The sequence below is a fragment of the Meles meles genome, chromosome 1, assembly GCF_922984935.1.
Source record: "Meles meles chromosome 1, mMelMel3.1 paternal haplotype, whole genome shotgun sequence".
Taxonomy (NCBI): domain Eukaryota; kingdom Metazoa; phylum Chordata; class Mammalia; order Carnivora; family Mustelidae; genus Meles; species Meles meles.
Genome location: NC_060066.1, coordinates 214,237,529 through 214,250,960, shown reverse-complemented (window position 1 = coordinate 214,250,960; position 13,432 = coordinate 214,237,529). Strand labels below are relative to the sequence as shown.

The window sequence follows — 13,432 nt, the reverse complement described above, 5'->3', positions numbered from 1 at the left end:
CACAGAAGAGACCAGAGTTCAAAGCCAGGTGCTTTGGGTTGGGGGATGGGGACAGAGGCCTTCTTGGCCCTTGCTCCACCCGAGCCCTGCTCTGGGGACTTGGCTTTCCCAGAAAACAAAGGGTTTCTTCCCCTTTCAAGCCACAGTGGCTGCCCAGAAGCTCTGGGCCTTCCTGGAAAAGGTCTTATGCCCCCCAGACATTCCAGCAAGAACTCTCATGACATCTGTTCCTCCGGACAGGGTCCCAATGGGACGACCTCATCAGGAAGAGCTGAAGCTCTGGTCCAGCTGGCCTAGCCCCACTGGGTTCTTTTGGGAAGAATTTCCCCAAACGACGGTGTTTTGTCCCCACGCCAGCGGTAGCTATCACATCAGCTTTGTACCAAGCTGTGTTTGCAGCTGAGTTCTGGACACTCCACGGCGGGGCTCAGGCCCGGTGGCGTGTGTCTGGTGGAGGTGTCTGGGTTGGTGGGGCTACTTGTGAGTGTGCACGCACGTGTGTGTGTCTGTGGTGTGTGCGTGCACGTGCTGGGCACCAGTAAGTGGGGGAGCCGCTCAGGGACACGATCGGTCCCGAGTCTCCCACAGGACGCGGTGGGAGTGGGCCGCAGACGCCCCCCAGAGCAGGGTCTGGCTCACGTGGGCGGGCTTTTCCGAGCGCTGCCCCACACCTGCCGCAGTGGTTCTGCAGAGGTGGTGAGCCCCCGTCGCCTTTTGTGTTCAGAGGCTGGGGCACCTCGGCTGGTAGTTGGAGCGGCGAGGTCTGGGTCAGGTTGGAGCTCTTGCCGGCTCCCCGTGACTCTGAAGCTGGCTGGAGGCTGGGCCCCGCCTCACTCTGCACCCAGGCCCGGGAGCCCAGGGGTGGGCAGGAAGCCACAAAGGGTCCCCAGGGCACCATGCACTAGGGGATGGCCTTAGGTGGGCCCAGCTCCAGCTCTGAAATGTCCTATTCATTGGTAATGGGGCAGAGGGGCTGCCTCTCAGGGGGTGTGGGCGGGTAGACAGATGGGAGCTGGCCCGGGGGCTGTCCTAGGGCCGCTGGACCCCCCACACACACCTCGCGGGGCACTTCCCTGGGGCAGCATTTCTATAGCCTCACCTGCAGCCCCTTTCGGTGGGGTCAGGTGCCCTCCCATCTGCGGGCTGGGCCCAGGTGGGGCATCGGGGTCGAGGGAGATGGCTCTGTCCTCGTCACATCCTCTCCTGACGGGGACGTGGGCACTTTCTGGAGCTGGAGGCGAGATGGAACCGTGACCTACATTGTGGGATTTGCATGGGTGATTCATGCTCTCTGGGCACGGCCGGCTTGTTTCCAAGTTCCCACTGCCTGTTCTCCCCGTCCGTGGACCGACAGTGGGATGTCAGGGCCACGAGGAGGCCTGACTGCCCCCTCCCCGCGACCGCGTGAGCCCCTGGATGCCCTGCGAGGGCCCCTCAGCCTCACTTGTGTTCAGGTGTAAAGGGCCGAGCCTGCGGCGGGCTGTGGCAGGGCGTGCGGAAGGCGGAGGACTTCGGGGCGCCTCCCAGTGGCCTGCAGCCGGGGAAGGTGGCCCCCGTGCTGCCTGACATCTGCACGTCCCAGACTCAGAAGGGCCTTGTCTGCCCTTCCCAGCCCCCATCGACTGCCTCACGGACGGTGGTCCCTGCTTCTGCTAGTGCTCCTGGCCGCCACGGGCTCCGAGCCTCTCCGGGTCCCCTGGGACGTTGCCTCCTTCACAGCACCCCCTCAACGCCTGCGTCCTGACGTCGTCTTCCTTGGTTTACCTCCCAATGTGCAAGGACCCAGGTGCTCCCGCCACTCGGAGTCCTGTGGAGCGGCCGCCCTGGGAAGGTCTCCAGCTTCACCCCAGCGTTTCCTGGGAGTTCTGGAGGCCGGAGATGGCTCCGAGGACCCCTCGGAGAGAGGGGTCCCAGCCTTGGCCACCCCAGGCCCTTTGCTAAGAGCTCTGCCAACATCTGGCCATCATCCCATCCCCTCACACAAGGTGGGCACATGACCACCTGGGGAGGTCCCTGTCCCCTGTGCTTGGGGAGCTGGTGGCGGATCTGGGTCTTCCGCCCCAGTGGCCCTGGCCCCCGGCTTCCGCTCAGGCGGCTCGCTCTTCCTCCCCCTGCCAAGCCCTCGGCACCACCATCGACACCATCCTTGCCCTCTCTGCCAATCTGCGAACCTCGTGGAGCCCGTGATGGGTCTGCTTTCGGTGTTCTGGGAGGCGGCGACCCTGTCACTGTCCTCCTTTATGGGTGGCTTCCGTGGCACCTTGAATGCACAGTGACTTTCGTCCACGCCCACATGATGATGGCCCCAGGACCGAAAGGCAACGGGCCTCCCGCGGGTGCTATGGAAGCCGGGACGTTTGTTCTCAGGACTCCACGTCCCGGGGCCGGGACCGCCGGTAAGGAGCCGTGTGCCCCGGCAGCTGCGCAGGGAGCTGGGATGCGGATTTCCCGGCGTAAGAGGGAGACGCGGGGAGGCTGGAGCCCTGGAGCCTGGAGGAGCCTGGAGGAGCCTGAGCTGCCTGCACCAGCTCCCGGGCTGACTGCTTGCCTCCTCCCTGCTTTCAGTTGTGTGGAGAGACCTTTTCCCAGAGAACACACAGCTGCTATTTTTGTGTTTCTCTTTCTTGTGCGAATAGTCTGGATTTCCGTAAATGCACGTTTGTACCCCTGCTCTTTCCACGGGATTGCACGAGAACTTGCCCGTGACCTTCAGCCTGGCCCCACAACCTGGCTGAGGGCCGCCCAGCTCCAGAAGGAGAAAGGGTCGGGAGCCGGGGACCTCTGTGTGCTGAGGGGTCACCCTGCACTGGGCGCATGTCCCGTGTGCCTTCTTCCCCGCCGCCCTGGCCTGGGTCTCTCGTTACAAGTGGGGGTGAAGTCAGGCTGAACGGGGTCCGAGTAAGGGATGGGCTGTGTTCTTGGCTCTCTGTCCTGACCCCCCGGGGGAGCTTCTTGGAATATTACAGATGCTGGACTTGTCCCCCGAAGATGCCAGTCGGTGGGTCCACCGTGGGGCCTGGGTCTCCATGTTTTCTAACCACCCTCTCCCCAGCTGGGGGATCCTCATGTGAGGCCCAGGCTGAGAGCCTGCGCCCGGGGGTGGTTTGCAGAGTCACGTGGCCTTTGTAGGGTCCTTCCCAGGGTCCTCACTCTGTGCTGACTTCGGCGTGGGGTTCGGGCACGAGGCAGCAAGATTCTGGTCCCACGGCTGTTACCATCTGGCTTAGCCAAGTCTTTGCTCAGAGGGACGCAACTTGTCCCTGGGATGGGCCACCTCAGGCTGGGGGCCCATCTAGACCCTTGTCCCCGCCTGCAGAGGAAGCATGGGAGGTGGGGCACAGGGCACCTGACGTGGTGGGCTGGCAGACTGGGGGAGGCCGGCCGGTGCTGGGGCAGCTGCTGGGCACGTCCTGGGCACTCCCCAGAGAGGACAAGCCTGCGATGTGGGGGGGACAGTAGCTGAGCTGAGGGGACCTGCTGGTCCCGGATGGCTCGTGCCTGCCGTCCCAGCACAGAACGGAGGGCACCGGGGACCTGGCCGCAGCAACAGGGCTGTGTGTCAGACTTGCAGAAACCCTGCTCCCGCTCCTGGGGAGAGAACATTCCCGCCCACGGGCTGCCCACCCACTGCTTGTCACCACTTCACTCCTCCGGAATGCTTGCGGGCACGTCGCCCGGGCAACCAGAACGCCAGCGCGTTGCTATCCTTCGGTCTCCTTCAGGCACCTGTGAAGGCTGTCGAGAGCATCCCCTGCCTCCGGGTCCCGCAGACGCCCTGCTCCGGAGCTGCCAAGGAGAGCAGTGGCCCCCGGGCACCCCGATGGCCTGGAAAGGAGTGGGGATGGGGGCGGTGGCTGATGCTTGTGCGTGCTTCTGGGGACCCAAGCCCCAAGGACTCCCCGTGGAGTCTGGTGAGGCCCTGTGTGGTGGGGAAACTGAGGCACAGAGAAGGTATGAAGCCCGCGTTTGCAGTGGCAGGCTGGGAGCCAGGCTGCCAGCCCTGAGCCCCCGTTTCTCCACCGTCCCATGTGGCTTCTGGAGCGTGAGTGGGTGGGTCATGTCTGAGCTTCTTTCCTCTTAGGATAAAGAGGCTTGTTTCCCCGGCCCCAGGCCTCAGGAGGAGCAAATGGAATGCGGGCCGTAGGGCTGCTTCACCTTGGCCCCATGGACGCTGGGGCTGCTGGGGCCGGTAAAGCCTTTGTGGGGCCGTCCTGAGCCCTGTGGGGTGTTCTCGGCGTCCAAGGGCTCACCAAATGCTGGCGTCAGCTCTGGAGAGTGACAACCAGAACCGTCTCCAGACCTCACTGGACATCTGCTGGGCGTGAGCTCACTCCCGGGGCCTTCGCTCATACATACAGGACGCTTCTGGGGAGCCTGGAGTCATCCGCTCCCGCAAGAGCGTGTGAGGCAATTCCTTGGGACCACAGGGCCCCGCTGCTGCCCGAGGTCAGCGGGGGCGCAGAGCAGCACCTGCCGCCCACCCCGGCGCCTCCTTGCCGGGCACAGCCACCATGCCGCTGGTCCAGGCGGTGGGGCCACCGTGGCTCTAGGTCATGGAGGTCTTGTCTGCTTTCCTTTGCTTCCTATGCCCCGGTTCCCCCAGGTCTGGGCTTGTTGGGACCTGAAGTCCCTGAGTCCTAGACGCCGGGTCTGGTGCCAGCTCCCGGTGACTGCAGACAGGCCCCCACAGGGTGGGTCTCATGCTCGCATCAGGCGGGTACTGAGTGTTTGGGACGGGATTGGTGTTTGGCAGCCCGGGGCCTGCGCACACCCATCCACGACACTTCAGGAGAACCGGCATCGCCAGGAAACCGGTGTTACATCCTGCCGGCCGCTTGTCACAGCAGCCTGACCCGGAGCCCTGCGCTAAGGCTGGTAAAGCCGCTCCGGTCCCAAGCACCAGGCGGCTGAGAGTCCAGCTCTGGGGCGGGCTGGAGCTGAGGATCCTCTGTTCCTTCTAGCCAGGACCTCCTGGGATCTGGGGGCAGCGGGGAAGGCCAGCAGGGTGGTTAGGTGGACACATGTTTAGGGCACACGCAGGTTCTCCTCACACTTGCCTTGCAATGCCCTTGCCCCAGGAGGAGCCCACGTTATAGCGAGCACACCACCTTCTCTGCAGGGCTCTGACTTGCGTCTCCCCCGAGCCAGCAGGACGCACCACCCCTGGTCCACCCTGGGTGGGACCCAGGAGCCTGACCAGGAGTGGGACCCACTCTAGGGGAGGGTGCTAAGAGACCCCAGAATCCCGCTGCGGGCCCCCCTGCACTGGGGGAGGCAAGTAGCAGGGAACTTTGTGCCGTTCCGGAGGTTTCTATCCCACACCAATGAAGGTTCCTACGCACATCAAACATCACGTGTGTGCCCGACATCCGTGGCACCCCCGAAGATGAAAGCCTTGTGGGCAACCCAGAGCACCGTTCCTGAAAGAGAGGGACGCTTTTAATCATAGTAAGTCCTGGGGTAGTGCGGGCCAGGGGTGGCTCGTACAGGACATTAGGACATCGGGAGGACATCCAGTGAGTCACGTCTCCCTCGTTCTTCATCAGGAAAATTGAACGAGCGACTGCATTCCAGAGGACAGCGTTTGCATGCTGCCTTCCTACGCCGAGGCCGGGTGTCCTGGCCCGCATGGGGAAGGCGTATCTCTGCTCCTGCACCGCCGTGTTGGCGTTTGGGGGCGACGGGGGGAAGCCTCCCGGGCATGGGAAGGGGAAGGACAGGGCAGTGGCTGGCCCCATCCTGGGCAGGCCTGCAGCTCGGAGAACTTGGAGATGCAGAGGTGGGGGAACTTAGGGTCTTCTCTGTACCAGGTGCCAGGGTCTCCCCTCGCCCCCAAAGCCACATTTCTCTGATGGAAACACCGTGACGAGGCTGTGCTCCTTCGCGGGTGCCCCCCGGGCCACCCCTCGAGGCGGATGTCCATTCACCCGGAGCCCAGGGACCCCACGGAGCCCTGGCGGGGTCCCCCCACAGCCCTCAGCATGACCCCCGTGTCCACCCCACGTCTGTTGGGCTGTTTACTTCCATAAACTCTTTATTTCAGGATAGTTTCAAACTTACAGAAGTTGAAAAGAAGGAAAAGCAGACAGAAATCCTGGATTCTCTGCCCCCAGATGCCCCTCACGTAAACCTCTCCTGTCTCCATGTGCGTTGGGTGTCCCCACTAAGGGGAAACACTGCTCCTCAGCATTCGTGAAATCCCGCACTTGGTCCACGTTTCCTGAGTTTTTCTCCGACTTCCTTTTTCTCCTCCAGGATCCCACTCGGGGCACCACATGACATGTACGTCTCTGTAGGATTCTCTTGGTGGTGGTGGTCGTTTTGCAGACTTTTCCTTGTTTTTGATGACCTTGGCAGTTTCAAGGAGGACTGGTCAGGGATTTTGTCGAATGTCCCTCCAGCGGGATCTGTCTGGTGGTGTCTCCCGCTATAACGGTGTGACGGGTTTCGGGAGGAGGTGTGGTCCTTTTCCATCATGTCGGGAGCGCCTGCTGTCATGACTCACGCCGCGGACGTGACCTTGATACTGGCCAAGGTCCTGCATGCCAGGTGTCTCCACAGAGAAGAACCCCCCCTCCCTTGCCATATGCTAATTTTGGGAAGCAGGTCAATAAGCGCAGCACACGTGTTTGGGGGACACCCGCTTTTCATAACTCTCCAAAACTCACCCGATGTGTAGCCGGAGGAGATGGGATGGGACGTGTCAGAGGGAGTCGCCGTCCCAGACAGGTGTGTGCCAGTCATGCATGCTGCGGCTGGTGTCCCAGGCCAGCTGAGGACAAGCCCCGGAGCGGGCACGCTGGGGCAGGGCAGTTCCCGGGTGGTGCAGCACCGGGGGACGGGGTAGGGGGTTCCCCGCCGCCCGCAGCGAGATTCCAGGGCTTGCAGGGTCTTCCCACCCTCCAGTGTCTCACCGCCCTGGGGGGTCTTGCACACGGGATCTGGGCACCGGCGGGAAGCCTGGCCTGCGAGCCCCCGGGGAAAGTGGGACCCGGAGTGGAAGACAAGTCTTCGTGTGTAATTAACCGCGGTCCTCTTCCGCGAAGGAAATACACAGAAGGCGGCACACCCGGTCTCAATCCACGAGTCCTGCGAACGTGTTCTTAGGGGGAAAAATAAAGATTTCAATAAAAATTTAAAAGGGGGAGAAGCAAGAAAGCCATAAACCAGGAAATAAAGGGGACGGCGCCGCAGCCCTGATGTGGACGCGGCAGGGAGGAGGTGGGGGAGCAGGGACGCAGCCCTGCGTGGGCAGCGGGCGGGCAGCGGGCACTCCGACCTCCGACGAGCCCCGGTCCTGGCCGCAAGGACCGTGCGCGGCCTGAGGGAGCTCGTGCGTGCTCCCTGCCTCGTGCCGGCCGCTCAGACGCTGCCCCCAGCTTGGGCACCCTGTCCTTCGTCCCTGCCGCCCCCCCCCCGCCCCCCAGGCTGGTCTCTCCGCCCTGAAACGCATCAGCTTCTTGAGCTACGATGTCCTCCAAAGTCACCCCGGCCCCCGTTGTTTCAGTGTATTCCCAAGGTCGTGCAGCCGCCAGCGCCCTCGATGCCAGAACGTCCCTGTCCCCCCTGAGAGAAATCCTATAACCGCAGCAGTCACGTCCCCCAGCCCCCGGCAAGCGGCACTCTCTTCTCGGTCTCTGCGGGTCCCCGGTTTCTGGGCGTCTCGGCGACACGTAGCTTCTACGTCACGGACTGTGTCCAAGCTCCGTCCACCCGGCGGCCTGTGTCGCTGCTGCTTTCCTGTTTAAGGCCAGAGGACGTTCCCCTGTGGGGACAGAGCGTGTCGTCCTCATCCGGTCCCCCGCTGGACGCCGCGGGCTTTGGCTCTCCGCTCCCACGAGGAGGGCTGCCGGGAACGTTCGTGCTCACGTTTTCCTGCGGACTTGGGTGTCCACCCGAGTGGACGTCGGGGTCAGCGGGAACTAAGTCTTGGAGGAGCTGCTGAGCCGCTCTGCGCGGCGGCGACACCCTCTTACGCTCCCGCCGACGGTGGGCGAGAGCTGCCGTCTCCCCACGTCCGTGCCCCCAGTCCACATTTGGACTTGGCTTCGTGTCTGTCATCGTCCTCGTGGGTGTGAAGGGGGGGTCATGGCCCATGGATGCCCTTGGGGGACTCGGCGTCGGCACTGCACTGCGGCCTCCCTCGTGTGTCCCGTGGCGACGCTGACAGCTGGCGGTGGGGCCGCTGGCGCCGGGCCTCCCTCCTGACCCTCGCAGGGGCCTCCAGCCCTGCGGGAAGTGGCTGACGGCGCCTTCCTGGGGCCCGAGGGCTGTGGGCAGAACTGAGGCCTCCCACCCCGTGCTGGACGGGCTCGGAGGGAAGAGCGCTCCCGGGGCTGGGCAGCTGGGAGGGTGGAGAGAGACGTCCCGCAGTGCCCCGCACGTGGTCCTTGCATGCATGGCCAGGTCCCCGGACACCGGGACGCAGCATCACCCCGACAAGTGCCGAGCGTGTATCCCCGGAGCCCGACGGTCCAGGCTTGGGACCTTCGACCCCGGAGAGGGACTGCCGGTCCCCGCAGGCCACAGGATCGGCCCCCGAGCTTCCGATGGGAGGGGCTCTCTGTGTCCCCGACACTGGCCTGGCGTGTCCCGGCTGCTGACTTGTCCCCTGCGTGCCTCACAGTCCCTCTCCGGACCGTCCGCCACGTTGAGAGGGAAGAAACCGGACTCGAAGGGAAAGAAGGCAAAAGCTCTCCTGCTCTTGCCATCGGTTGGTTTTTCGGCATAAGAGCGGGTGGCGTGGAAATGAGGGGGTTTCTATGGTAACGAATTACAGCTCGGGATTGGTGAAAAATGACAGAAATATCCTGTGTGTGAAGTTCTGCTGGGCAGGCAGGCAGCACGGGCTGAGGGCTGTGGTTTTAATTTCCTGGGGCAATTTTCTCCTCGGTGCCGACGGGTGCGGGCTCGTCTGGGTCTGCTTTTCGTTCCCGGGGCCTGATGGGGCCAGTAGGGGCCTGGTTGTGTCTGCTGAGGTCTGGTAGGGCCTGGCCTTGCCTCATGGGACCTGAGGGGCCTGGTGTTGCCTGGTGGGGTCCACTAGGCCTGGTGGGACCTGGTAGGACCTGGTGTTTCCTTGTGTTTCCTGGTGGAGCCTGTTGTGGCCCGAGTTTGCCTGACCTCATGGGGCTTCATGGGGCCTGGTGGGACCTGGTATTTCCTGGTGGGACATGGTGTTGCCTGATAGGACATTGTCGGACCTAGTTCTGGTGGGGCCTGGTGGGCCCTGGTGGGACCTGGTGGGGCCTGGTGCGACCTAGAAGAATCTGGTGGGGCCTGAGGTTGCCTGGTGACCTTGTAGGGCCTCATGGAGCCTGGTGTTGCCTGGTGGGACTTGGTGTTGCCTGGTAGTACCTGGTGTTTCCTGGTGGGGCCTGGTGGTGCCTAGTGGGACCTGGTGGGATCTGCTGGGGCCTGAGGCTCCCTGGTGACCTTGCAGGGACTGCTGGGGCCTGGTGGGGCCTGAGGTAGCCTGGTAGGTCCTGGTGGGGCCTGGTGGGGCCTTCTGGGGTACGGCATGCTCTGATGCTGAAGTCCCATCCAAATACACCGAGTGGTGGGAGAACCTGGGGGTCTAAGCCGTCCATCCTCCCTGAGACACCTGTGGCCATAGAAGCTGTGCTTACCGTGACAGGGGATGTTTCACACTGACCTGAATCTCTGCATGCAGTGACGGAGGCCCTGGTCCCTGCTCGGAGCTTGGCGGGCTGCGCAGAGGAATTGCACACCGGCAGGAGCTCGGTGCAGAGGCATTAGCATAATGAGCGATTCCTAATTTCTGCAGCAAAGCACTTTCATTCTGATTAAAGAACCGGGCCCTTTTTGTTTGGGGATTAGTCCTTCTTGGTAATTAGCGCTCGTTAATACAAGTTTCTTCCTTTCCACATCCCGCGGACAGGCAGGGAGCAGCACGTGCCTAAGTACCCCCCAGGGAAGATGCGGCCCCGGGTGCACGGGGCTCAGTGCAGAACGAGGGGCCTCACGCACAGACACACGCGGACCCCACACTCAGCCGCAGGCACACGTGCGTAAGCATCCACGACAGATGGGCACGCAGACCCCCACAGACTCACGCTCTCGCACACTCTGACGCACTTACACCTGCTCACTGACATGGACCCCGTGCCCAGCCATGCCCACCCAGACACACACGTGGAAAATGGGCCACAGCCACCCCCAGTGGACCCATGCTTTTGCACACTTTTGCACACTTCACTCACTGACATGAACCGGACACTGGGCCACGCCCACACAGGCACACATGCAGAAATGGGACAGCTGGGCACACAGACCACCTCACAGCACACTCACGGACACACACGTGTGCACCAACATCGGACCTCACGCTCAGCCACACCTGCACACACAGGCACCCCACAGGCTTGCACTCCCGCACACCCACCGACACACACACGTGCACCGACAAGCAGACGCACACAGGCACCCACACGCGCGTGTGACGGACGCACGGACACCCCACGTGGACTCGTGCTCTTACACACTTGCTGACACACTCACACGCACTCTACAGGGGGTCTCTCACTGCACGGGTGCACGTCGCACGTCAGCAGTCACCCACGCTGGCACGCGGTCCCGAGACACACTCCCGTGCACGCATGCACACATGACTCACTCACACACCACACGCTGCTCACGCACTGATTTCTTCCCTTTTCAAGTCACGCGAAACCCCATAAAGAAAACGGCCTTGTATTCTGCGGGGCTGGTCTTGAGCAGCTTTCCAGGCTGGCAGTTCCGCGTACCAGACACCCCCGCCCGCCCCCGCCCACAGCCGTCGCTGACGTCCTGGACCCGTGTCAATTTTCAGACGTGACGCCGGTGACGAGGGCCGGCTCCGAACGGTGTCTGTACCCAGTGCTCTGTTACCTAAGCTGGTGGGAGAAGGAGTGTGGGCCCGGGTCCCCTAAGCCCAGCCCGGCACGTGGCTGCCAGTGTGCTCTCAGGGCGCACGTGACGCCCCGTGCACCCACCAGCGTGTCTTCCCTGGTCGCGTGGGCTTTGCCCTTCCCCCAGCCGCGCCTGAGCCGAGGAGGTGGACTGTGGGCTGCACAGGGCACCTGTGCTGCAGGTAAATAGGGGAGCCGGGATGCCCACAGAGCAGCACTCGGCCCGGCCGGCACACCAGCGACCTTCCCCCTTACCCACAGCAGATCTCATTTTCCCGAACAAATCCCAGGGAGGCCCCAAGTCAGAGGCGCTCCGGTGTGTAGCCCCAAGGCCACAGCCTGCTTTGAGACTCGCACGTGTGCCTGGGAAGGGGGAGGGTTTGCCGACCACAGCCTGGGCGGGGGCTCAGGCGATGCCCGACCTCCGAGGCCCCGTGAAGTCTGGCGGAAGCCCCGTTCCTCCGGGCCTCGGGAAGGGGAGGCTGCGAGCGCCGAGACTTGGGTCCATAACTTCTGTGACGTGGAGCCCTGGACCCGAGGGGCAGCCGAGCCCCCCGCCCCGCCCTCCTCTCACCGCACGTCCTCGACGTGTCTCCGTCTCCCTCTGGGCCGAAGCCGAGTGGGGAACAGAAGGCGTTTGAGATCAGCTTGTAGGCTGAGTTGGGGTTTTGAGACCCAGTTTCCCTCCCGTGTCGCGTCAAGCAGTCGTGCGCGTCGCACGCTCCTGGGAAGAGACGTGCGGCGCAGGTGCGCGGGAACGGGCTGCTGCGATGCGGATGAACGGGAGCCCCCCGCCGCGGGGCTGTGCGGTCAGCTCACGCAGGGCTCCGGTGGCCCCTCTGAGGTGAGGGTGGGCGCTCCTTACCAGAAGGGCGCTTCGGCGTCCGGGCGGGGATGGGGGGACGGCCGGCAGAGCGCCCAGGGCCCCCCTGACCCTGCTTTCTCTTTTCCACGCAGTTCCATGTCCATCCGCTGGCCGGGCTGCTCCCTAGGAAGCCATGCTTGGATACTTATAGCCATGTTCCAGCTCGCCATGGATCTGCCCTCGTGTGAGTCCCTGGGCCCGGGCCCCGACTTCCGGCTCCTGCCCCGGCCGCCGCAGCGGCCCCCGCGGCTGTGGAGTTTGAAGAGCGGACAGGCGGCGCGCCTCTCCGTGCCCGTGTGGAGCCCGCGCCCGGCCCGCGTGGAGCGCAGCCACGGCCAGGTGCCGAGTCCGCGCGCCAGACGGGCACACAGACCCAGGGACCAGGTGGCCGCCCTGGTGCCCCGAGGGGGGCTCGCCAAGCCCCCAGCCGCTGCCAAATCCAGCCCGTCCCTGGGCTCCTCCTCCTCGTCCCCGTCCCCCGCGGCGGGTAGCGGGGCCACCACGGACCCGCAGGCCCTCCTGCGGAGGGAGAAGAGGCACCTGCAGGGGGCCGGCCTCGGCGGCTTCGATTTCCGGGGCAGCAGGCCCACCACAGAGACGGAGTTCATCGCCTGGGGGCCCACGGGGGAGGAGGAGGCCCCGGAATCCAACACATTCCCAGGGCTTCACGGCCCCACCACGGCCTCCATCTCACAGACACGGAAGACAACGGTGGCCACCGCCACCACCACCGCCACGGCCACCACGGCCACCTCCACGCTGCAGACTAAGGGGGTCACGGAGCCCCTGGGCCCCAGGAATAGGATCCCGGTTGGGGTTAGCACAACGGAGCCTTCCACCAGTCCCAGCAAAGACGACGGCGAAGACGCCAAGCCCCCGCGGATTCTGGGGGAGACCTCAGGTACACCCACCTCTTTTCTGTTTGGGGTTCGGTTTGGGGGCGGACACTCGGGGGTGGGGCTCGTGAAGGGTGCCACACTGTGCCTGGCGACGGTGCTTGGCGGGACTCCCTGTGTCTCAGCGGCGGAAGCTACGGCAACGGCAAAGAGCAGACAGTCGGGCGGCAGCCTCGGGGCCGAGGCGGCACGCGTGTCCGTGGGCTTTGGGTCCTGGCAAACGTGGGTTGTGCTCTAGCCAGACCCTTCTGGCTGGAAGAAGGGAGACGGGACAGGGTGTCTCCTTAGTGGTGGCCTAGAAGGGGATGCCGTGCCCACCTTGCCTGTGTCATGGGCTTCCGGACCCCACCAGGCACGGGGCCACCTCTTCCCAAATGGCACTCGGGCCAGCCTGGGAGGGAGATGCGGACACGCTTGCTGGTGGTATTAAGGCCCCGGTGGAGTCTGCAAACACCTTCCAGGCCGTGGCCCGTGGAAGGGTGCCTGCCACGTTGGCCCAGAATTAGGGATCGCTTCCAGCAGCAGAAGAGATCGAGGTCGGGCAGAAGGGAGAACTTCCTGTGCTGTTTGCTGAGGCTCTGCAGACTGAGTCGGGCTGGGGAGTGTCTTGCCTGGAGATGGTGTCAGAGGTGTTAGGGTTAGGGTTAGGGTTAGACTTTGGTCCCTCCCCCCGCGGCTCTAGGTGCCTCTGGACAGTTACCTCGAAGCATCCGCTGCAAAGTAGCTTTATTTTTCTTTCTCCTCTGCCTCCTCGCCCCGTT

The 13,432-nt window shown here is 63.9% G+C and overlaps 1 protein-coding gene across 1 annotated transcript in view; it reads left to right on the top strand.

The window, feature by feature from the left end:
* AJAP1 (adherens junctions associated protein 1) overlaps nt 1-13,432 on the top strand; it is a 113,406-nt gene that overhangs the window by 43,920 nt on the left and 56,054 nt on the right. The window contains exon 2 of the mRNA XM_045997471.1: nt 11,868-12,676. Within this exon, the coding sequence (XP_045853427.1) occupies nt 11,868-12,676 (809 nt within the window). The remainder of the gene's footprint in view (nt 1-11,867; nt 12,677-13,432) is intronic.